General features: G+C 37.1%; 3 protein-coding genes across 8 annotated transcripts; 1 reads left to right on the forward strand and 2 right to left on the reverse strand.

Annotated features, from left to right (window-relative positions):
* Positions 1 to 1057: 1057 nt before the first annotated feature.
* LOC125658252 (cytochrome P450 2C8-like) lies at positions 1058 to 8597 on the forward strand. Of its 2 annotated transcripts, none has more exons than XM_048889448.2 (4): positions 1058 to 1580; positions 2495 to 3007; positions 4686 to 5129; positions 5297 to 8597. In XM_048889448.2, the coding sequence occupies exons 1-4, from the start codon at positions 1235 to 1237 to the stop codon at positions 5473 to 5475; spliced, it is 1482 nt and encodes a 493-aa protein (XP_048745405.2). In that variant the 5' UTR covers positions 1058 to 1234; the 3' UTR covers positions 5476 to 8597. The 2 variants fall into 2 exon arrangements, with proteins under 2 accessions (XP_048745405.2, XP_048745406.2); XM_048889449.2 differs by having other exon boundaries at positions 1113 to 1468.
* On the reverse strand, positions 7166 to 8566 carry LOC125658254 (uncharacterized). Its single transcript, XM_048889452.2, has one exon. The coding sequence runs from the start codon at positions 8564 to 8566 to the stop codon at positions 7241 to 7243; it is 1326 nt and encodes a 441-aa protein (XP_048745409.2). The 3' UTR covers positions 7166 to 7240.
* LOC125658250 (uncharacterized) lies at positions 7166 to 25206 on the reverse strand. 5 transcript variants are annotated; one of them, XM_048889444.2, is made up of 10 exons: positions 24427 to 25206; positions 23854 to 23914; positions 23071 to 23120; positions 17263 to 17435; positions 17062 to 17156; positions 16630 to 16708; positions 15469 to 15563; positions 15155 to 15350; positions 11370 to 11438; positions 7166 to 11249 (listed from the first exon to the last, which is right to left on the reverse strand). In XM_048889444.2, the coding sequence occupies exons 4-10, from the start codon at positions 17429 to 17431 to the stop codon at positions 9613 to 9615; spliced, it is 2340 nt and encodes a 779-aa protein (XP_048745401.2). In that variant the 5' UTR covers positions 17432 to 17435; positions 23071 to 23120; positions 23854 to 23914; positions 24427 to 25206; the 3' UTR covers positions 7166 to 9612. The 5 variants fall into 5 exon arrangements, with proteins under 5 accessions (XP_048745401.2, XP_048745400.2, XP_048745398.2 ...); XM_048889443.2 differs by lacking the exons at positions 23071 to 23120; positions 23854 to 23914; positions 24427 to 25206 and adding an exon at positions 21413 to 22555; XM_048889441.2 differs by lacking the exons at positions 23071 to 23120; positions 23854 to 23914; positions 24427 to 25206 and adding an exon at positions 20669 to 21423.
* Positions 25207 to 25597: the final 391 nt, after the last annotated feature.

Genomic DNA, 25597 nt, shown 5'->3' on the forward strand with positions numbered 1-25597 from the left:
ATGCTGTCTAACATGTTTCATGCCGATTGTTAGGCTGTTCTTGGCATACTGATTTTGACTACGGATAACTCCGTTTACCTGATCAGGATATAGGGCTCACGGCGGGTGTGACCGGCCTACAGGGGATGCTTACTCCTCCTTGGCACCTGATCCCACCTCTGATGTGTCCAGGGGTCCGTGTTTGCCCAACTATCTATTTTGTATTGCTTATAGGAGTTATGAGATTGATCACTGTTCGTTATCTTCGCCTTTTATTGTTTGGAGTATGTTTTCCACGACATACGTTATTTAAAATAAAACAAGGATGTGAAGGGGCTCACACGAAAGTCCTTCACAATATAATATTCATGCGCGCAGTGCTTGGTGGCCAAGGGAAGTTGAACAAGTCCCAAAAGTTAAAGCTTACAGATGAGATTTCATATCTTTTTAAGAAATTCTCAAATGGATGAACTTTTTTAAACATTCGTGCACCAAAGAATTTACATGTACATCGTTTATAATTTCACAGTTTACGTCATAACTAGGGATTGGGGGTGAGTGGGATGATCAGGGATTCACCTAATTCTCTTTAGAGAAGTAGACAAGCATAGCCTACAAGTGTTGGTTTCCTTGTGACTGATGCATGCATTGATGTAAAGTTGTAAAAACAATAGCAAGCTGACTGTTTAGTAAATTCAGACATATTTAAGTCGAAACGTCGTCCGAAGCGTAAACCGTTACCGGTTCCGGCATTTATACGTTTTCCGGAATCAAAACATAGAAGTGGATGTTGGCTATGTCTGTCCACTTCTCTAAATAGAATTAAAAAAAAAACCCAGTAGATTGTCTACATCCAAGAGAGAATAGGATTTACCTGACCCTCCTCCCGACCCCTTTCTTCTCATTTCCCTACCCCCTCCCATTTCCCCTGCCCACCCCCACAGGTCACAAATGACTGACTACTATAGTATTAGTGTGGATAATTTAATTTTTATACGTGTGACTGTTACTGTTAGATTCCCCATTTTTTTTTGGGCATCGATAAGCTTCTATAATATTAAGTCAGCTCGGGAGTTTTATACATAAAGCGATTGTAAAGAGGAAGGAGGATCGCGATTGAGTGATCATTTGTCATTGATCTCTCATCACTTCGAGGAAAGATGTGAAACACTTGAGTGTCACTTGATATCTAGGTTAGATGTATTCAGTCGACAGCCTTACATGTCGTGTAAGACTTAGTTTTATTTTTTAATTGATGGGATATTTAAATTTACCGGACATTATGTGGGTAACTGTAGCCATTGTTCTTGTATTTGTCGGTCTACTTTGGAGTCTGACTGGACGACGTAGAGGTCTACCACCAGGTCCGCCATGTTACCCAATCGTCGGAAATCTCGGATGCATAAAACCGTCAGATTCCACAGAAGCACACAGGAGATTGAGGAAGATTCACGGAGACATTTATACCGTGATGATCTTCCACAAACCGGTGATAGTCGTCCACGGATTTCATCACATACAAGAACTTTTTGTTAGATTTGGCTATATGTTTTCTGATCGACCAAAGGTTTATTTTTCAGAAGTTGTTACAAAAGGAAAAGGTACCCTATATATTCATTGACCAAGATCGCGACGGCAACTTGTGTTTTGTTGGACTTGAGGGCCTTAAAATGTTGCATGAGGTAGTAGGCCACATTTAGGTATGAGGGTCCAGTAAAACACATTGCCCGTGGTCCAGTCAATAAATGTTTTACTGAATTTCCGTCGAAAACATCATTCTCAATGGTGGATCCATCTTTTTTGCCTGATGTATTGCACCGAAATCCGATCAGCCACTTTGGTTGTATTTTTTGATGTCAGTTTTAAACGTTTCGGAACATCACGGAAATTATCGAGCTGGGTTTCGGCTGAGCAGATATATCACAGATATTAACGAATTAACCCGAGTACCAGCGAATATTAATGCTGCCTTGTCAAACCGTGCAATGGAGACACGATTTTGGAACCATCCATTTCAAAATCGATGTTGAAATGAACAGTTTTATATCGAGATTTCAGTGCATGGACTGGGCAGTCCAAACATTAAAATTGGCTGGACGTTTTTTTTTAATATTGTATACAGTTATATATATAAGGAGTAAAAATATCGTCTGTTATACCCTTTAATTTTTTTCATATATAAAACTAATACAATTTAAAACTAACATTTCAACTGTTAAATCAACTCTCACACTCGTGGTCTATTGACCGGTCAACAGTTTACGAACTGTTGACCGGGCAATAATCTGCTTCATTTCTATTGGCTACGCAAGTCTACGGCTTCGGGCAACAGATCCATTCTCGGGTCAAACAAAACAGCTGTTGTCCTCGAACGCAGTCAATAACTTTATAATATTGACCACTGGTCTCCAATACCAGCTATGTCAATTACATGTATGTTTATTACCTGTCAAAGGATCGAATCCTCAATCAATGTTGGGCTCAGCAAATTGCTAATTTTTTGTTTTCGTTGCAGGTGTAATCTGGACATCTGGTGCACTATGGAAGGAACAAAGAACATTCGTGCTGACAACGATGCGTAAATTTGGATTCGGGAGACGCTGCATGGAAAGTCACATAATGGAAGAAATAGACTGCGTCCTGGACGAATTCGAAAAATATAAAAACGACGCTTTTGACATTCAGACACTACTAAATATATCAGTTTCAAACGTAATTTGCTCAGTCTTCTTTGGTAAAAGGTTTTGTTATGACGACACCAAATTCAAGCGTTTGATAGCTTTGTTAAATAAACTGATTGCCAGCATTAATGGTTCTTCGCCAGCGTTCATTTTTCCCTGGTTGCGGCATTTCAGAATATTTAACTTGGACAAAACGATGGAGTACGCTAATGCAATGTTTGACTTTGTAACTGAAATAGTCGAGGAGCACAGAGAAAGTTTTGATGAGAACAACATCAATGATTACATCGATGCTTATCTTCTGGAACAAAAACAAAGAGGAAATGCACCCGACACCACATTCACAGGTAATGTATCGCAACATATATTCAACAACTACAGCTTAAATCTTCTGTTCTCGTTATGTAATATTGCTTTCAAATAATATCATAAAAATATGTAGTGTGAATTTGACACTACTGTTAGGAGGAAGGTCCCATGATTCATCGGTAAAATAATTTGGCAATAAAACTACTCTCTAGTCAGTGGAGTGAAAGCAGGGAGGTAAAGATTCGAAGCTAATGACCCCTTTTGCCTTTGCAACTTCACGCTGCCACTTCGCCATTTCCCGCCTTCGTATGGTATTCTGATCAGATCACTTGTTCTTTCGATCCTTTGTGTTTTTAGCGAAGGATTGAAAGTGCGAGTGGGAAGGACCAAATATGGGAAGCCAACGGAGCAAAACTTATATTGCTCTTCTTCGCCACCATAACCATAACATTTGAGACGGGGGGGGGGGGGGGGGGGGGGTGGGGGGTGAACTATAGGAGTGTCCGGTGGTAAAGTGTACAAAAAGTAATATATAGGACAGTTTTTCTATTCTTTTAAAAAACAAAGGTACAATACATCAAATCAACATCCACCCTCATGTAGTGTAGAGTCAAGCCGGAATACAGAGTAGTGGTTTGTACAGTCAAGTCTGTATACAGAGTAGTGGTTTGTACAGTCAAGTCTGTATACAGAGTAGTGGTTTGTACAGTCAAACCTGTATACAGAGTAGTGGTTTGTACAGTCAAGTCTGTATACAGAGTAGTGGTTTGTACAGTCAAGTCTGTATACAGAGTAGTGGTTTGTACAGTCAAGTCTGTATACAGAGTAGTGGTTTGTACAGTCAAACCTGAATACAGAGAAGTGGTTTGTACAGTCAAGCCAGTATACAGAGTAGTGGTTTGTACAGTCAAACCTGAATACAGAGAAGTGGTTTGTACAGTCAAGCCAGTATACAGAGTAGTGGTTTGTACAGTCAAACCTGTATACAGAGTAGTGGTTTGTACAGTCAAGGCAAGTATACAGAGAGGTGGTTTGTACAGTCAAGTCTGTATACAGAGTAGTGGTTTGTACAGTCAAGTCTGTATACAGAGTAGTGGTTTGTACAGTCAAGCCTGAATACAGAGAAGTGGTTTGTACAGTCAAGCCTGAATACCGAGTAGTGGTTTGTACAGTCAAACTTGAATACAGAGTAGTTGTTTGTACAGTGAAGCCTGAATATAGAGTAGTGGTGTGTACATTCAAGCCAGTATATAGAGTACTGCTGTAACGTTTTACATAGGAATACCGGTATATGAAAATATATCAAAAGTATTTCTCTCCAGACCAAAGGTAGTGCGATGTATCAATTCATGTATACAAGCATTATTATGTAGATAGATTCAAGTAGATCCCCTGGCACAATAGGAGTTCATGGTGTATGTATACCTAGTACATCTAAGAAGGTTTAATAAATCTTAATTTGAAGGACCACAAAGAATTAAACTGGAAGTGCCCCGATGTAATGTAGATTCCATGATCTTAGAACCATAACGGTCCACAAGAGGTAACTCAAGTGGGCTTCGTGGCCGATAGGACTTTTGGTTGATGCTGCTGGTCAAAAGTTTGAAATCTGTATAGATTTGCTTGTTGAATAACAAGGATATTTAAATTACTGTTCTTGAGTCGTTAGTTGGAAGTTCAAGATGACAATCTCGAATTTTTCTTTATTTTATACAGATGAACAACTCAATCACAGTCTTCGTGACTTTTTCGTGGCGGGAACTGAGACAACTTCCACGACACTGAGGTGGGCGCTCCTGTACTTAATTCATCATCAGGACTGGCAGAAGACCCTCCAGAATGACATTGATGACGTCATCGGTCAGGCACAACCTAAAATGGAACACAAGGATGAATTGCCAAGGATAGAGGCATTCATTCTGGAAGTCCAACGCTCGGCAAATATTGCACCAGTGAGTGTACCACACACATCCAATGAAGATTTCATCTACCATGGATACATTTTCCCGAAAGGCGCCATTGTGTTTGGAGCTTTAGATTCAGTAATGTCAGATCCTGAAATCTTTCCCGAACCTTCGACATTTAAACCAGAGAGATTTCTGAACGATATCGGAAAATGCTATGGGGATCAGAAAACCAAGATGATTCCTTATTCAATAGGTATACACTTTGTATTTATCCTCATTACTTATTGAGAAGCTGGTACATGTAAATGGGGAAATTGTGTTAGAATAAACATTCCTTTATTTGATGTTTCATATCTATTTGGAAATAAGTTATACACAATAAAAGCATGGATATAAATATCCCTGTATTTCCATCATCAGGGATGAGGTCATGTCTGGGGGAGTCTCTCGCCAGGATGGAACTATTCCTGTTTTTGACCAGATTTCTACAAAAGTTTGAAGTTGAACCTGAGGATCCAGATCACCTACCTTCCCTGGATGGGACTTTAGGGATTACCAACATGCCACAACCCTTCAACTTAAGACTAGTCAAACGTTAGAAGCGGATGTGTCTGTTTGAGCCGCCGTTGAAAAAAAAAATCAAGTGTCATGTTTCATAGCTGGATATTGAGTCCAAAACAGTAGAGGTTTGATTCGGGGTAATTCATTGCAACTTTAGACCAATCCCACACATACACTGTAGTAAACTGACCCCAATGGATTTTAACCCCAAAATGAAGTATGGACAATTGTATATTACTTCAAGTAAGTGCTTTAAGAGGACTTTAAAACCATTTTACATCCCAAACGAAGTGACTTTGTGTAATCAGCAAATTGATATGTAAGATTCATCAATATTCAATACCCTTGTTACAGATTTAAAAACCCAAAGGGTTCAAAGACCCAGTTTAAGGATTAATGCCACAACATACATCTGTGAACTCAATCATAAAGCTAAAAGCATTCATCTAAGACTATTACTTATGACACCTACGATTGATATACATGTAATATGAAATCCATACATATTGTTTAATTTCTACAATGTATATATTTTTTATGAAGTTAAATCGCGTGAAACTATCTGATCGAGATTTGTCTTACAACTTTCATATTTTGTCTCTCCCAACTCTAACAAGACAACTGAACCGAAATATCTTCGGACAGTAGACATGCCAAGATTTTCTAGAATGAACATCTCTCAAGATTTTCGGTTAATTGCAACGTGGAGAACCTGGATTCGATATTCGTTACCGGCGCCGCATCAAATCCAAGACGTTCAAAATAGATAAAGACTGTTAATTCGTCAGACATTATAAGTGAAAGTCCCGGATCTTTCAGATATATGACCTCAAGAAAACTCAAGAGAGTTTTAAGAGGTCCTGTATCACGCACTGGTACAATAAAGAATCCATCACTGCTATGACCTTGAGCACCATGCATAGGTCAAACTTTGTGGCACTTCATCTTTAGCTGGCTGTGTTTCTATATTACAGAAAAAATATCGAATGGGACGTTAAACCGAGTGTTGTTTTTTTTAGCCATAAATCGAACAAACCACATGCCCTTCGAACTAAAAATATGTAATGGTCATCAAAATGCCACGGAAAACCACTAGCAGGGTCATGTCATCTGTACTTGAAAACCAGTGAGATTTGTTCTTTTGACTTGAAACTCAGTAGAGTCGTCTGTTAGTCATGACTAAGTCGGACAACAATTTATACACATATATGAATGCTTACAGCCGAATGACCTTGACCTTGTTCAACTTGGTATCATTTACAGTCATCCAATAGTTATGATAAGCAGCCTGTGGCGATTGATGGCTATCAGTGAAAGACTCCCTAAGATACCATCCTGGACAATGATCGGTGTGTGTGCATGTACATTTATCTATTTTGTGCCCGTTCACGTTTTCTTCGTTATGGCACATCTAATATCCACAACATCAAAAGAATAGGATCAGGTAAAAGTTCTTCGATATTCAGTCGGACAAAATTGTGTTTGATAATTACTCAGAAGTAGTAGTCGTATATCACGCCTAACGAATCGATCGACCAACTTTGAACAGGACTAGAGTGTCTATTCTATCTACTCGTTTCCATCATATGACTTTTGATATCAATACACTACCCTTGTAGTACATTGTAATAAAAATCAAATTGCTATGCTATTAAACTAAGTTATAACAGCAGCTACCTACATTGTAGATACACCATGTATAGAATGCGTAACGAATATACCAGTATATTAGCATTATGAATATATTTCATTGAAGGAAAGCATACATATGCATTCGTTTAGATGCCCATGAAGTAATGGGTTTCACACACAAGAATTGTTATTTTCCATATTCAGCTGTTCTGTGGCCTTTAACTGTGTAAGATGTGAAAGATAATGACAAATCATTGGCATTTCATTGTATTTTCCTTCCTTAGCAATCTCCACTGCTTTAGATATGAATGTCAAGGCAGAGGACATGTCACCCTTGAGCTCCATTAAACGAGCTTTGGCGACACCGTACATCATTTGGCGACGATGTTCCAATTCGTCCAAAGGATCCAATAAAAGAAGTCGTTCTGCCTCTTTCACAGATTCCACGGAAACTTCATAACATGGTATCATCCTGCAGCGTTTTCCAATACCTAAATGACAGTAGATCATTCTCAATATAAAAAGCCTCCTCCAGAATATTTTCACATCCTCATCTTCCCTGCTAAGGTCTTGGATACCCCGACTTGCCTCAGCCAGTAGCAGTTTCTTTATTTTCTCGGATGGATGCTCCTCTAATTCAGAAAGACGAAAAACAACGCTCTTGTAGATCATGTCTATTGATTCGATGCAGGTGTCCGTCGCATTGGCACATGAAAACCCCTCTTGCAACATGCATCTTCCTTCGTCTTGTTTTCCAAGAGAGGACAAAACGTCTGCTTTACGTCCATACAAAAGGACCCTAGATATATTTGGATTGCTGCTTTCGTCGAGAACGTCTTCAATGTCTTTGAACGCCCCTCCATAAGGATCAATATCGTCGGTCTTGTTTGTGAGGGCGTCTATTTCTGCAGCTTTTAGCGCAATATACCGGTCATTCATGTGCTGCCTTTTGGCCTCATTTTCTTCCATTTCTATGCGTTGTCTCAGTCTAGCGCCTATCAAAGATAAATCGCCCTGCGGATTTTTAAATGTGAATTCGTGAACTTGTTTCTTGATGAATTTAAAGTACTGTTGTATTGGCCTTCTGTCACCTACAGCGGCACGCGCTACTTCCTGTACAAGTTTAGTACGATTGTACTCCTTGTAGTATGAAATAAGATCGTTAGCCAACTGTATGAATTCTACACAATACAGGATGAAGACGAATGTTTTTAATGGATAACGTTTTGCAACCTCGTTTGCAAGGATTTCATATGAAAACAGAAATGGCGATTTTTCACGTTTTACGTTGATTAAATCAAAACACGCCTCAGAAATATACCCACGTTTACACATACAGTCAATAAGAGGCATAGGATCAACATCCAGCAGCATACTTGTAAAGAAAGCCTTTAAAATATCCCTTTCGAAGACATTCATATATGTTCGGTCATCACACGAGATTGGGACGATAATCCTGTCGTCCTCGAACACTTCGACTCCACTGTAAGACGCCATGTTTGACGAATAGCTTTATCACCTAGCCTTCAAGTACATATATTTGTTACGTACACATACTTATGAATATCTTAGGCCTAGAAGTGATCCTACAAACATCGCTAGGCCTACCGCTACCGGTATGTAGATAAAATATGTAAAATTCATATCCGAAACACCCTGTGCCCATTTTGTAAAACTGATCTACCCGTCTTTATCAAAAATGTTATGATACATATTAGATTACACACAATCAATTGATCTCGTACCTTCACTTTCAAGATTCATAATTCATAGGACACAGTGCTCACTTAAATCACCGTGCTCTTTCAATGGTAATACATGCCATAAATATCGTTTAAGATACCGATATATATTGGTAGGAAAACCGTATTGGAACAGAACGACAGTAACGCTATGATAAAATGACATTAAATTAGAGACAAGGCATTGGATCCCTTGAGATTATCACTACTATTTTATCCCACAAGACCAAATTCACAAATTATACCTTTTAAATTTTAAAGTCTTAAGAAGTGAATAAACACTAAAACTAATCTCCTCACGTAAGGTTTTTAGTGTCATTTATTTGAACGTGTGAAGAGACATTATTTGTTTTACATTATGAACCCTGGGTCGAGGCCTCTGCTGGTGGACTGTTAGTCCCCGAGGGTCTCTACAGCCCAGTAGCTAAGTACTTCGTTACTAGCTTGAAAATACGTATACAAAATTATTATCTCCCTCACGCATAGCTCTTATCGTTAGACGAATTTGACTCCACTATTTTGGCACACTGGTTTTCCCTATAATAGCTCTAAAACTTCATCGTTATTTCGGATTTCAAACATTTCGTTTGAGCATCACTGAAGAGACATTACTTGTCGAAATGCGCATCTGGTGCATCAAAATTGGTAACGTATAAGTTTTACATTATTTGAACATGTTTTATCTGATGGAATATGAACATGTTTTGCAGGCACTAAACATAGCACAAGGTAGTAAGATATTATGAATAGAAAGTCCTCTTCTCTCCTAATCAATTAGTCAAATTGCATATCTGTACAGATTTAATATTGAAATGAAGATAAACTTAACTCGTCTACTCCACTTTGCAAATGAATATTATCACTTTGCGAGGCTTCACTGGGACTTTGATTTGGTATACTACCAGTATCACTTTGCTGAACCTTTAGGTTCATTGTTTCTGTTTTTGTTTCTGTCATTGTTTCTGCAAGTTGCCTTCTCTCACCTAACACCGCCACCTGATCACTCGAGTTGAAGGCAATTATGCCTGGAGGTCCATCGCTATCGATGTAATTCCAAGGCTCTTCGGATGATATACTTTCGAAATGAATGGACTTATTTATTATAATTTCATCTGAAGTCTGTGTGTCGTTGGTTGACGACCTGGATGTTTGGCGAGAATAAATTGGTGATATTGTGTGAAACAAATATTCGGCAGAAAGTGTGACAACTTGGACTGTTTCTACATCAATTCTGAGCAAAGCATCCCGATAGGCAGACACGTTGCCTTTCTCACTGTAATTTCCCTCTTCGGCAAATTCCATAGCTTTATCAATGATGTCTCTTGCTTTCCGAACGTCTCCCAATATATGACAAAAACGCGCAGCTCCAATTCCATACATCATTTTCCTTCTATGTTCCAGGTTTTCCAAATTATCTTCCTGAAACATTTTTTCAACAATTTTTATCGATTCCTGAGATACATCATATCCTTCGATGATCTCGCCACGTTTTCCTATCCCTAAATGGCAATAGATTATTCTCAGTCTAAAAAGCCTAGACCAGAATAATCTGACATCATCATCTTCCTCCGACAAAGAATCTAGTCCAATTTCTGCCTGATGAAAAAGCTTTTTCTGGTAATCTTTGTCTTTAGTCCTCTGAAACTGTAACAGGTAGAACACTACACTTTTATATATCATGTCTGTTGCTTCTATACATCTTTCGCACGTGTTCTGCCATGTGAAAGCATCTATAAGAAAATTTTCCCCATCGCTTGGGTTTGTCCCCAAAGAGGATGCAATATTTGCCTGCCGACCCAACATTAAGATAAGAGAAATCTCAGGGCAGGAGCTTTCTTCAATAATTGCATCAATTTGTTGGAAGGGCTCTCCTTTAGGGTCTACGTTATCTGTTTGGTTGGTATGGGCGTCTATCTCCGCTGCTTTCAGACAAATGTATTGGTCATACAGATGCCGTCTTTTTCCAGGATTGCTTTCATTTTTAATATCCAATAGCATTTTTTTACCTATCAAACTAACTTCGGCGTACGGATTAGATGTGAATAGTTTATGAACATCCTGTTTTATCTTTTTGAAATAAAATTGGATTTTCTTTCGGTTCCCGACAATTTTTCGAGAAACTTCTCTACATCTCGATTGTTCTGCGTAAGGAAGGTAAAATGAAAACAAGTCTTTTGCAACTTCTGCAAAATCAGTTTTATGCATCTTATACACCAGCTGGAGTGTTGTAACGTTTTTGTCAATGCTCGCAATAAGAATGCGGACGTGATTTTCATTCCAGGATTCTCCAGCCCCTTCTAACTGCGTCACACAGTCTTGTGGCACAATCCCCAGACTATTCATTGTCCTTGCCAGCTTTCGTAAATCCACTCTCCTTCCACTTAGAATGCTACCAAAGATTTGTAAAACGAGCCTAGGAATTCTGGGTACCATGGATTCTGGAAAGATATAGATGACTAAATGTACAGTGTATAAGAATTTCGTATTCAGTACAGCTACTCTGTACATCGCAGTTGTCAGTTATACCGTGATTGATTGATTGCGGAGTGTGAAATTACCGTCAGTCCAACTGTTCTCCAGAGATGATACTGCTAAGCTTGGGACCTTCGATTCCTCTACAGATTGATCTATAAGTAAGTATATTCCTTTAATAAATAATACTAGTAATATATTTAAATGTATATGTTGAATATCAAAACGATACATACATTTTCTGATTTCGAAATACCAGATGATATCGGAGTTCGAACCTGCATTTTGTGGTGCTGTCAATTCTTTAGGAAGTATATTTTTAATTTCTATAGGGAGGTTATGGTAATTATTGTTATTAAGCTATAGTGTGTGTTAATTGTGATTGTTTTACACTTAAAATCTACGATTGATTTATTTGCATAAACTTGTTTTCTCTATTAGGCTCCACACAAACTAATGCATACTCGTGTCTAGTAAAAAGAAAATAAACACGGGGGGGGGGGGGGTTGCTCTTGAATGATGCAAAAATTCGTCAATTTATCATATAGAATATGAGGGAGAAGCATTGCCGGTTTTAAAAACTGCACATAGTTGCAATGTCTTGCCTCAAAATTTAAGGTGAAACTTTAAACAAGAGCTCCATGGGCCACATCGCTCAACTGAGTTACCCTGGCCCAATTTTAAAAATTTTCCTACAAGATTAAAGACTACATCTAGTGCTTTTTACAGTGTGTTATGTAAGACGGGTTTTAACACTACATCTAGTGCTTTTTACAGTGTGTTATGTAAGACAGGTTTTAACACTACAACTAGTGCTTTTTACAGTGTGTTATGTAAGACAGGTTTTAACACTACAACTGCTTTTTACAGTGTGTTATATATGACGGGTTTTAACACTACATCTAGTGCTTTTTACAGTGTGTTATATAAGACAGGTTTTAACACTACATCTAGTGCTTTTTACAGCGTGTTATGTCAGACAGGTTTTAACACTACAACTAGTGCTTTTTACAGTGTGTTATGTAAGACGGGTTTTAACACTAGAACTAGTGCTTTTTACAGTGTGTTATATAAGACAGGTTTTAACACTACAACTAGTGCTTTTTACAGTGTGTTATATAAGACGGGTTTTAACACTACATCTAGTGCTTTTTACAGTGTGTTATATAAGACAGGTTTTAACACTACATCTAGTGCTTTTTACAGCGTGTTATGTCAGACAGGTTTTAACACTACAACTAGTGCTTTTTACAGTGTGTTATGTAAGACGGGTTTTAACACTAGAACTAGTGCTTTTTACAGTGTGTTATATAAGACAGGTTTTAACACTACAACTAGTGCTTTTTACAGTGTGTTATATATGACGGGTTTTAACACTACATCTAGTGCTTTTTACAGTGTGTTATATAAGACAGGTTTTAACACTACATCTAGTGCTTTTTACAGCGTGTTATGTCAGACAGGTTTTAACACTACAACTAGTGCTTTTTACAGTGTGTTATGTAAGACGGGTTTTAACACTAGAACTAGTGCTTTTTACAGTGTGTTATATAAGACAGGTTTTAACACTACAACTAGTGCTTTTTACAGCGTGTTATATAAGACGGGTTTTAACACTACATCTAGTGCTTTTTACAGTGTGTTATATAAGACAGGTTTTAACACTACAACTAGTGCTTTTTACAGTGTGTTATATAAGACGGGTTTTAACACTACATCTAGTGCTTTTTACAGTGTGTTATATAAGACAGGTTTTAACACTACATCTAGTGCTTTTTACAGCGTGTTATGTCAGACAGGTTTTAACACTACAACTAGTGCTTTTTACAGTGTGTTATGTAAGACGGGTTTTAACACTAGAACTAGTGCTTTTTACAGTGTGTTATATAAGACAGGTTTTAACACTACAACTAGTGCTTTTTACAGTGTGTTATATATGACGGGTTTTAACACTACATCTAGTGCTTTTTACAGTGTGTTATATAAGACAGGTTTTAACACTACATCTAGTGCTTTTTACAGCGTGTTATGTCAGACAGGTTTTAACACTACAACTAGTGCTTTTTACAGTGTGTTATGTAAGACGGGTTTTAACACTAGAACTAGTGCTTTTTACAGTGTGTTATATAAGACAGGTTTTAACACTACAACTAGTGCTTTTTACAGCGTGTTATATAAGACGGGTTTTAACACTACATCTAGTGCTTTTTACAGTGTGTTATATAAGACAGGTTTTAACACTACAACTAGTGCTTTTTACAGCGTGTTATGTCAGACAGGTTTTAACACTACAACTAGTGCTTTTTACAGTGTGTTATGTAAGACGGGTTTTAACACTAGAACTAGTGCTTTTTACAGTGTGTTATGTAAGACAGGTTTTAACACAACATCTAGTGCTTTTTACAGTGTGTTATATAAGACATGTTTTAACACTACAACTAGTGCTTTTTACAGTGTGTTCTGTAAGACAGGTTTTAACACTACAACTGGTGCTTTTTACAGTGTGTTATGTAAGACGGGTTTTAACACAACTAGTGCTTTTCTAAACACGATGATCTCAGTAAACAACGTGGTAACAGGAGAGTGAATAACATCCGGATTACATCATCGTTAGGAAAGTAGTCATTTCGTTGTATATGTATAGCATAACCCTTTCAACGATTAAATCGGTATATTTTCATCAATAAACGAAAACGATCTTTATTTTCTTTGTTAGTCTATACTCCAGTAATTTTTTCCACTCAGATAGTAACATCACTAGCTTCAGGTGAAATGCCAGTTCATGAAGCTTAAGACCCTAAGCAGTGATATTTGTCAACTTTAACCGTGACGCAGGGCCTCCGTTTTCAATTTATATCCAGAAGACCCAGGACGTTCGCTATGCCGGGCACTTGGAAAAGGAACAATCACTGTCTATGTTCAAAATCTTAGCACGGTGGCGAATCACGTGACTTTGGCATGACCTATTACCCGAAAAAAGACGACAAAAGTCAACACAAGGGAAAATTCAAACGAGTAAGCAACACCTTTATCAATAGCAAATTGTCACACAACTTCTATCAACATTTGAAGAAATGATAGTTCTACGTTGTTGGTCTGCGGCAGATAGAAGTGAGGCAGTAATGTGTTCCTGAGAAAATTCTTCAAATGTTGATATAAGTTATGTGACAATTCGTTATTGATAAAGGTGTTACTTATTCGTTTGAATTTTCCCTTGTGTTGACTTTCGTCGTCATTTTTCCGGGTAATAGTTTATGCACAAGTCACGTGATTCGCCATCGTGCTTAGGTTTAACGCGGAATAGGACCCATGCCCTCCATTTTGCGGAGCGAGCGCCCTAACCACTAGGATGTATATTGTTTAACATCACACTTGAGAACGTTTCACTCATATGGAGACGCCACAATTGCAAGTGAAGGGCTGCAAAATTTAAGCCTACGCTCGGCGCTTATGGCCTTTGAGCAAGGAGGGACCTGGGTTTTATGGTCTCATCGGAACGACCTCCCCATTAGTCGCCTCTTACGATAAGCAAGGGGTAGTGAGGACCTATTTTAACCAGGATCACCATGCGACCATTATAACCACTAGGCTACTACGACTGAAAAAAATGTCATAATTTTTCTGTCGGAAGGAGAGTAATTTTTAATATAAATTGATTTTGTACCTTATGTATTTAAATCACTGCATGTCTATTCTACTCATTACGCTAATCATGAGTAAAAAGTTCCAATAATAGCAAATGAATACCAAACCTACGTGTGGAAAAATGTAGAAGAGCTAGCTTTAATTATGTTACATGTACATAAATGAAAATTTTAGGTTAACTCTAAACGTATTTGAATGCAAATCACTCAGTGTATAAACAATTTACCATAAGTACTGATATGATCATGAAATGCTGAAGTTGCTCCCAAATCATCATGGTCGTCAAAGGATTCCTTTTTCAGTGAAACACATCCTTTGAGACCGCCTTCTATACCGTTATTCGTCGTCTGACCAGTGTTTAGTGATCCCATGTTGAAACTTGTAAGAATCATTTCCTGTTCACTGCAAATTTCACTGCTTGTCTGCAAATAAAAACATCCAAACAATAAAAACAACCAAAAACAAAACACCCAACAATAAAAAGGGTCCTAAAATGGAATTCTCAGATAATGAGACAAAGATTTGGAAGCATTTGCTTACCTTGTGACCGTTACTATCGGTTTCAGAGCAGACTTGCTTTTCAGTTGCCAATATTGGAATTTCCTCGATGTTTTCTATTGGTCGTAAGTATGGAACTATCACATCAACAATTATAGAAAAATGTATTTTAAAAAACACATCTCCAAATAACACATCTTTTTATTGAGTTTTCCCCTTTATTTATTACTTGCAAAAGTACTACTTTGGCCAAAGATTTGTTTTCCAATTGCTTTGGAATTTCAGGGCTAGTGGAAGAGAGATTAAACATATACCATAAACATAAGACATGCAACATAGGTAGTATGCAAGGTGAAGATAACGAACAGTGATCAATCTCATAACTCCTACAAGCAATACAAAATAGATAGTTGGGCAAACACGGACCCCTGGACACACCAGAGGTGGGATCAGGTGCCTAGGAGGAGTAAGCATCCCCTGTTGATCGGTCACACCCGCCGTGAGCCCCATATCCTGATCAGGTAAACGGAGTTATCCGCAGTCAAATCAGTGTGCCAAGAACGGCTTAACAATCGGTATGAAACACGTCAGACAGCATTTGACCCAAGGCGAGGTTGTATTGACGAACTAGATCGTTATAACGACCATAGAATTTGCGAAATGCTGACTTCAATCGAGACTGTTGAAATCCCTGTACCATCAACTTGTTTGTCAGTAGCTTACCTCGATTTAAAAACTGACTATACCCAGAACAAGCTCTTGCATATCTGTTCCTCTGCCAAACACGTGGCACTACAAGTGAAAGCCACGAGTCTTTGTGAAATGTGACCTTCAAAACAGAGGTCCGTGTAGGTACTATAAAGAACCCAGAGTTCTATTATACACGGCGGTGGTGACCGGTCGACAGGGGATGCTTACTCATCCTAGGCACCTGATCTCACCTCTGGTGTGTCCAGGGGTCCGTGTTTGCCCAACTTTCTATTTTGTATTGCTTATAGGAGTTATGAGATTGATCACTGTTCATTATCTTCACCTTTCATAAGTCAACGTTTGTGGTACTTCACGTGAAGCTGGTTCTACAAAAATGAAAAATTCTCGAATGGGACTTAAATAGCATACAAAAGATCCTGAGGCCAAGCCCTAGTAATGTTCATCAATTATGTATATTGTTATTTGATTGTGAAACAATAAGATTTGTTGTACCTGCTTGATCACTGTGCAGTGAACTGGGGTCTAACCGAGAAACTGGTAGTTCTGTAAGAAGATCACCAACAGGGTTCGTCTGGAAAAGAAGATGTATCTGTGAAATACTACGTCACAGAGCGTGGTCTCACTCAGAATGCAAAATCAGAGTTTGATAAATGATGTTCATCTTAGTCACACACGATTTGACCTTCGTCTGTCAGTCCACCAAGTGTAAAGTCAATGTCTTGTAAAGGACAACAGTTATAACTAAGCCAAAGCTTAAATTTGATGATTGATTAAGAAACAGACAAAAAGAGATAGGCAGACAGATCGTAAACAATAAGCTCCCTCTGATATTTGTTGCTCGTAAACATTGCAACTACATTTCTGAGATGACCATGATGATGATGATGATGGAAACTGTTGATATCAATAGGAACAATATCTCACCTTCCGGTTGTGACAACTATCTTGCTTTTCCATTTCCGGTATCGGAATTCCTTCGTTGCTTTCCAAAGATTCCTTTATTGACAGTCGCAGTGGATCTATATCAGACAACATCACAAATAAATAAATTAATAAAATCAACGACCTGCACACATTTTTGAATATATGTATGGTTACTTGTCACGTTGTACAATTTGATCTTACTACCATTGAGGTGCGTCGGATGTGTGACGTCATGGCACCGAACAGAAGTATTACGTAGAGAACGTTGATCAAGCGATTCACATCTTAAAAGATTTAATGAATCCCTATCTCCTGTCAATGAATCCGGTTTCAACACAGGACATCGACCAAGAATGTCGTCAAACTCCATGGTCCTGAAAAATTGTAAGTACTTCTTTTTGATAGTAATACATGTATAAATTTAAAGACCCAATTTTAAGATGATACCCCCAAATTGTAAGCTGCCTGCCAATCAAACATTTAACAATAGATTTCAGGTGAAGTGACATCTGCAGACACTGTGGTCTGGGGCTACCCCAGAGAGGTAAAACAGTATCTACAGGCATTCTTTAGATCTTGAGGAAGCCCAGTATACCTGAGTTGTGATAGCAAATGACCTGTCGACAATTGCTATTTTCTTGTAATTCAATTGTTTTTAAAAAGGCCCCTGAACAATGCAATTTCAATATAATTGTAATTTTCCCCCTCTATATACCTGTACATGTATTATAAATTACACAATCAGAAATCAAACAATAATTTGCACAATAAGTTTTAAAACTTGTAACCTATTGAAATAATTTATGTCATCAATTTATGATACCTCTATATTTATAACAGAAATTATTCATTGAGTCAATGACAGAGAGAGAGAGAGAGAGAGAGAGAGAGAGAGAGAGAGAGAGAGAGAGAGAGAGAAGAGGGGTGGGTGTAGAATGTGTGTCAGCTACCCTTAGGAATACAACCATTATTCAAACACTATGACCAAAGAAACTCTGCAGAAGTCCCTGAGACAGGTCCTGTGTATATCAAAACTATAAAAAAGCATGGACAGGTAGATTTCTACCATGTTCTGCCTCTGTGTATTTCTTTGAGTGCCATGGGATATAGCAATTAACACCTTGGTAGACCCTGGCCACTCCTTGTATTGTATTGTATTGTTTATTGGCTTTAAGCCTTACGGCTCATCAGCATAATACATATTCAATTACAAAGTATAAACAAAAAAGATGTATACAGTATGAAAAGTGGAGTGAATATTAGAGGATGGACATACATGAAGAGAGTTATAAGACAAGTTTACATAAAAAAGAAACCAACAAAAAACCAGCATATACATTAGACGATAGTTTGGCTAGATCGTAAGAGTAAAGCACCTTTTAAAAATTTACCCAGATTACAGATTTGTTTTCTATTATGAATTGACATCAATTGTACCAGTTTAAACATAGAAGCATGCGACCAATACTATTTTTTTTATATATGCAGATCTGAGGTTTTTGTACAAAGGACATATTAAAATAAAATAACATCTGTTTAGATTAGGCTCCGCCTACATTTTCACTGACCGTACGGTCATGAGATGGGTCTTTAATGTGGTATAAAGGTTTAAAACATGGTATTCAAGAATTCATCAACTACCTCATGCTCTTTCACACACCTTCTCTCCTTCCTGTATTGTACATTATCAAATTAATATTTTCGTGTATGTTTCCAGAGAGAGGTAGGAGGTTAGGTAGTCCACATCATTGGTTAAAAATTACATAACATATTCGCAGTTAAAACATTTTTGTTACGCAATTCTTTGTCTTTTTAGGCTTTTATATAGAAGAAAGTCCACTTCTAGTGAAAAGGTTACCTGTGGTGTCCAATAAGTTGACAATTGCTATCCATTATTTTTGATAAAGGAAAGATGCTGTCCGTTCTTAAAAATAATAGACAGTTATTGTCAACTTATTGGACAGTGCCAGGTAAACCCAATAACTTATTAGACGTCTACATGTAGGCTGAAAATAGGAGAAAGACAACACATTTGTCAAAGAGATTTAAGAAATGAAACTTATCATTCATTATTTGATGCATTATTAAGCGAAAAATTGGACGGAAAACTTCATCATTGCGCGTAGGTTTGCTGATTATATTTTGAACATTCAAGGAAATAATGCACATTTCCTTCAAATTCATAGCCACAATGCAAACAGTGTGGATCATCTTTCAATAAATGAAGCTTTATTCCGTAACTGACAAAGAATAATATTTTCTTGTCTATTGCCAAAACTAAAGTGCTTTTTGAGTTTTGGAATTTCCATCATCTTGAGTTTAGACTTCAATATGGATAAAGTAGGGGAATTTTTTATATCCGCTTTTAGTTCATTCCAGAGTTTGATTGTCGACGGAATAAAACTGTTGTAGTAAAATGTTTGGCATAGTGGCAGACTATAAAGATTGCCACTTGACCATTAGTTAACATCTAATGAGTTTCCAAGTCTTTCAGCTTTCTGTAGGAGTTTCCCTAAATTACTTAATTCACTGACAGTTTCAGTAGACAGTAATTGTAGTAGAAGTTTATACATACTTGGCCTATACCAGTAATCCTTTTTTTAATATATAATTTCTTGTACTCATCATGAAGTGAACATTTCAAAATAAAGTGGTACTCATCTTCAATCTCCAAATGACACAAATTACATAATCTATGCTATCTACGAGTATGAGTGAATCTCCCCTTCTCAATCAATAATAGATGTGCACCAAGTCTATATTTTGCTCTCTAGGAGGAGTGAATCTCCCCTCTCAATCATTAATAGATGTGCACTAAATCTATGCTTTGCAATTAACTGAATGCACTTGACTGGGATTGGTTTCCTTAAGTAAGGTCGTAAACAAAACTTGTTCGTTTGATATCTGTATAGAAAACACTTTGGAGATGATGAAAAAAAAAGCATCGCACTCTTGTTGGAAACAATCAGTTATTCTTTGTTTGCAAATTTTTGTTTTTAATATTTTGACAGTACCAAGCTTCTCCAAACCCCAATGAGAGTAGTAATTTTTTTTTTTTTACCCCAAGTAACCAATTATATTTTGTTCAATGACATGTTTCAATTCTTTCAAGCATATCTTGATAAATATTATTCATTATACAGTTCTCTGATTCCAGTAATCTTAACCAAAATGTTATAATGCGCATTTTCCTTTGAATGGGAAGTGGCAAACGACCAAGTTCATTATAAACCATCAATGTTGAGGTTTTTTTTCTTCTAACTTTCAACATAATTTTAAGATATTCTAAATGTACTTGTCTACAGCATCATGTTTATGAAATCCCCATATTTCGCTAGCATAATTCAATACACTTCTTACATAAGTATCAAATAAAGATAAACGGGCGACACCATTACACAACACATCTTTCATCGATTTCAAAAGTTTAAACATAGATTATCTCCCTTAGGAAGCCAACTGTATCTGTGATTTAGAGAAATTATTAGTATGTGAAAGTTTGAGACCAAGGTAGATGAATTGATTAACAACTTCAATTTCCTCACCATTTAAAATTTTGGTTAAACCGCCCAGGCTTCCTAAATACTACTATTTGAGTTTTACTTACATTAACAGATAATTTCCAATCATTACAATATGAGTGCAGTACATCAAGCCTACACGTAAAACTAGGTGTTGTCATAAGACAGTACTATTCGCACGCAAGTGTCTGCCTTGAAATATACTCCTCATCGTTCTTGTGTAACTAGCAAAGAAGCCAAAATAGTATACCATGAATATTGCTGCATATGTCAAGATGCATTGAGTATTCTGTTGGGCAAGGGCCCTGGAATCATCATAAGCCCTTTATTGAAATATATTAAAAAACAATTGAGGTCCTGACCCCTAAACCATATTACATTCCTGCTGCACATATCAACATACATGGGGCATTCTGATGGGCAAGTGCTCTGGGGTCATCCCAACCCCTTCCCTTTTTGATTGAACTGTTCAAATATCTTTAAAATGGTTGAGATTCCAACCCTTAAAAGAAATATATTCTTGCTGCACATGACACAATGCATTGAGCAGGTGTTCGTTCGTCGTTTTCCTCCCCATTTGCCCCTCAAGGTAAAAGACGAGTTTGAGGAAACAGAAAGTGTGACAGACGGACTGACGGACTAAAGTAACAACGATATACCCGAACTTTTTTTAAAGAAAGTATATATAAGTATAAATACCGCACAACTAAAACATGTAATAAATTTTGTACAACATGGCTTATTGGGTTAAACATGATACAATGCACCCTCCCCGACTGTTACAATTAATAGTAAGCGGTTTAATAGCAATCCAACATGGCGACACTTACATGTAACGAAAGGCTGTTCTGAATACACAACAAACTGATATTTCGATTATCCGACAAATATGCTAATTCCTTCTGCACACACAGAACTATTTCATCACGAGGACTATGACCAAACAACAGATTAATAAATCACTCGAATTACAACTCTCTTAGCTGTTCTATAATTACTGGCTGCTTTAAATAGCATTTTCTAAATTTAAATTGATTATGGTGGTTTGACGGTTACGACAATGTTACAGTGTACAAATGGAATATATTTACGCTTGAATGGCGGGGATTACTAAAGAAGACCACGCTCTTTCTAAGGTGTCGTACAAGTAAAAACGAGATATCAACTTGACGCAGGCGTCAAAGATATCATCCGCAGAAGATGACAGATTTTCTTAAGATCGTACTGTAATGACAATAAGCATTTTGTACATCCTGCAGGGGCGGATCCAGGAATTGCGGTTACGGGAGGCGCCACTTTATGAGGTAGTGGGTCCAGGACGAAACCCTGGTGGGGGTCCAGGGGGCAAAGCCCCCGCAAGCTCCTGGATTTTACAGATTTTATGGGGCTTGAAATGTTTCTCCTATTTAGTCATTTGTACTTTTTTCTATCATTTTGATAAGGTGAAATTAATAAAATGACCCAAATTTTAAGGGGTTTTTGGAAAAAATTAAGTTCTCCCAACAAAGTAATTCAAGAAACCAAAAGATTTTGTCATTTATTTCTCTGGAAGTGGAAGAAATTATTGCTTCTTTTATCGTTTAGTACATTTTCCTAAACAAGATACCGCGATTTACCTTAAATTTGAAAATTTTAGGGGGGGGGGGGGGGGGCGCCGGCTGCGCCCCCTCTAAATCCGCCACTCTCCTGTCATAACGAAGACCCACGTTGTAATTGTGAAGTCATACTTTAACCAAGATATCTTTATTGCTATATAGGAAGCAAATTCAGTCAATAGAAACAATTTTACGCAGATGGATAACGATTTTAGGTCATATATATGTTTGGAGTTTTCACTTGTGTGGAATCACACACACCCCCTCACCTCAAGACCACTTGAATATATTATAGTTGTGTGAATCTGCGAAATAGTATTGAATCCAAAAAAAACCACCCCAAAAACCCCAAAAATGAAAAAAAAATAACCAAAAAACAAATAAAACCTAAAACCCCAAACAACCCCCCCCCCCCCTGCACTGAACTCTGTATTTCATGAATGAATCAATACATGTAGACAGATAAAGAGTAATAATTGTAATCGAATTAAAACGAAGTACATGTAGAAATTAACAACTCGAAAGTAATTTCATTTTTAAATGTAAAGATTGATTTATTTCTAGAGATTATACAACTTGAAGGCTAATATTAACGATGATTTCAAGTCCACATTAAGTACTTACTTACTTATCCTCTTCGTGCCACATTAAGTACGTATTACCTTAAATTTGGAAATATTTTATAAGAATCTATTCACATCAATCCCGCAGAAATGAAAACATTAATTCCGCAAAAACGCATGTACAGCTTGAAAACCCGTATCAAAACAGACTGCGCTCGTGCGCGACATGTAATTAAAATTAATGATTGCTTTTAAAGCAAATTGAAAAATGATATCATATCAGTTTTAAGTGAGATTTGAAATTACAATTCATCTAATGAAAAAACTTACGAGCTGTGTATATACTTCACGAATCAGTCTTTATATTTCTAAGGCTAACCCTACAATAGAACAGAACACACAATACCTCAGATTCTTTATTTCATTAAGTTACAGCTCATCGGTTTATATACAAATATATACAAATAAGGCAGTAGAGGGTGAGTAGACATACAGATACAATTTTTAAGACATACACATGTAAATTGTAACAATAAATGTATATAGTGCCGACTTTAAATAAAATTTATTTTACTTTACTTTAGATGTAAATATTAATAATATGTCGCCGCAAGTACATCATTTCATAAATTACAGGAGCTTTCCTAAGTTATTGATTTCTTTTGTATAATTTACACCTAGAAGCTTTTTCTAATTTGAAGACACTGACTTTTTTGTAATAATATGTTTGATTCTGAAATCGTTATAAAAACAACATTCTAAAATAAAATGAAACAGAAATATTCCTGAAAAGTTCATTACTTTATTTTCCAGGTATTACTAATTCAAATCAACAGAAATCAGGAAAATAAAATGTCGGAATTGACCTGTTGGGTTTTCGGAGGAGTCATATGAAATATCTTTCGCGAGCGTCGCTGTAAAATCTTAAAATCATATTCCACAATAAGTCAAGCCGGACAGGAGTTCACTAAATGATATGTATTTTCTATCGGCGTAGTGGAAATAGTTTTGGTATTAAGCGAACCATCTCCAAACGTACTTTGAAATAGAATTTGAATGTTGTGAAATTAAGTTAACATATTTTGAGCAATGACTTTTAAAACACAAACTTACTTGTATCAGAGACGATGGTGTTGATGAAAATCTACTGCCACTTCCTGTCTGTCTTTTTTTCCTGGAAAACCAATGACATGTAGTGAGGCTTTATCTTACCCGGTTTCCAATGTGCATGTACAATATATCTATTGATAGAACAGGTTATCGATCTTCTATAATAATTTACTTCATTCTGGATAATCGGGATTTGAATTATCTTACCTGGTTTCCAGTGTACATGTATCTATTGATAGAACAACGTTATCGCTCTTTTTATACATGTATATAATAACAATTTACTTCATTCTGGATAATTGAGATTTGAATTTCCAACAATGTCTCTTCAATATTTCATTAAAGGTTTCAATTGTGGAAAACTGTATACCTGTATAGGTGCGGGTATTATGAAAACTCTATTTGCAAAATAAGGAAGCATATCAAAGTTTGACTTTTTGCGCCATGCTTTTAATTTTCTCTGTAGCATAAAAAGAAAGGATACATTTTACCCCCTAACGTTGAGCTAATATATCGCGTTTCGGGAGTTTTTATCAAAATGTAAACAATGGGAAAGCATTCATATTTCAAACTTACATCATCAGTATCATTGAATTTCTACGTCTTCAAAAGACTGTTCAGATCATCTCTTGTCAAGGAGTGTTTAATATGTCTCTGACTGACGCAGTCATTCTGTCACACACCCAGGGTCCTTCTCCCACTGCACTGTTACACGCGTGTCCAGGTTTAAGGGTAGGGTCATACTTGTACAGTAGTTTTAAACAGTGTTGACATATCGCTGTGATGTCGTGCCTTTGTTCTTGTAGGACAAAAAGGTCACCTGTGGTCACCTGATATCTAGACTGCCGCCACTACTACCTACGTCTGCTATCACAGCAAACGTAGGACGATAGCAGACGTAGTACAGGACGACATTAAAATCCATTTTTTCTTCTTCATGAAATAAAAGTTTCTATAAAAATGCAAACTACAAGTAGTAATTATATACTGTATATCAATGATTTTATTTCATAGCATGCAAACTAATTTAAAAAAAAAAAAAAATGAACAATATTTCATGCTGATGGTTCACACCGCGCAAACCTTATCAAGTACGGTAAATGCACTTTGTTTACATGTTTTATGATTAAGATAAACACAACAAACTTTCAAAATGATGTATACTAACTTATGTAAATAATTCATTAATCTAATAGGTATCAATATTTTTACATGAATAGTTTAAGGAGGCATACTACATCGTCATAATGGCTGACTTCCTTTTAGAACATGAATGAAAATATACATATCAGCAATACATGTATCTGTCAATCTGATAATGATTAAAATCAGCGGTTGGCCGAGAGGTTAGAGCGTTCGCCCCGCATGTGGTAGGCCGGGGTTCGAATCCCGGACGCGATAGACCTAAGTCGTTAAAACAGGAAGTGACAGTTCCATCGCCAAACGCTCGGCATCAGGTGTGAATGTCACGGGTCCTCGGAGATGACCTTAAAAACGGATGCCCCGTGTCACAGTAGGTGTGTCACGCTAAAGAACCGGTCTAGGTGACGTCTCCATACGAGTGAAAAATTCTCGAGCGAGACGTTAAGCAAGATACAATCAATCAATTCCACGATCCGCTCCTCTCTTCATTTTTTATTGTCGCTACACGTGTAGCGATAATAAAAAGGAGGAGCGGATCATTCGAACTGATTTTAAATCAGATTGCAACATTTGTCTTTTCCTTTTTTTTTTTTTTTTTTTATCT

The sequence above is a fragment of the Ostrea edulis genome, chromosome 9, assembly GCF_947568905.1.
Source record: "Ostrea edulis chromosome 9, xbOstEdul1.1, whole genome shotgun sequence".
Classification (NCBI taxonomy): Eukaryota; Metazoa; Mollusca; class Bivalvia; order Ostreida; family Ostreidae; genus Ostrea; species Ostrea edulis.

Excerpts from the sequence above, each read along its gene's own strand:
- LOC125658252 (XM_048889448.2), top strand. The coding sequence starts at position 1,235 with ATGGGATATTTAAATTTACCGGACATTATGTGGGTAACTGTAGCCATT. Across the intron at positions 3,008-4,685 it reads ACCCGACACCACATTCACAG|ATGAACAACTCAATCACAGT; the intron begins GTAATGTATCGC and ends TATTTTATACAG. Across the intron at positions 5,130-5,296 it reads GATGATTCCTTATTCAATAG|GGATGAGGTCATGTCTGGGG; the intron begins GTATACACTTTG and ends TTCCATCATCAG.
- LOC125658254 (XM_048889452.2), bottom strand. The coding sequence starts at position 8,566 with ATGGCGTCTTACAGTGGAGTCGAAGTGTTCGAGGACGACAGGATTATC.
- LOC125658250 (XM_048889441.2), bottom strand. The coding sequence starts at position 20,712 with ATGTACTGCACTCATATTGTAATGATTGGAAATTATCTGTTAAT. Across the intron at positions 15,564-16,629 it reads ACTGCACAGTGATCAAGCAG|TTCCATACTTACGACCAATA; the intron begins GTACAACAAATC and ends TTGATGTGATAG. Across the intron at positions 11,439-15,154 it reads TGATCATATCAGTACTTATG|ATCAATCTGTAGAGGAATCG; the intron begins GTAAATTGTTTA and ends ACTTACTTATAG.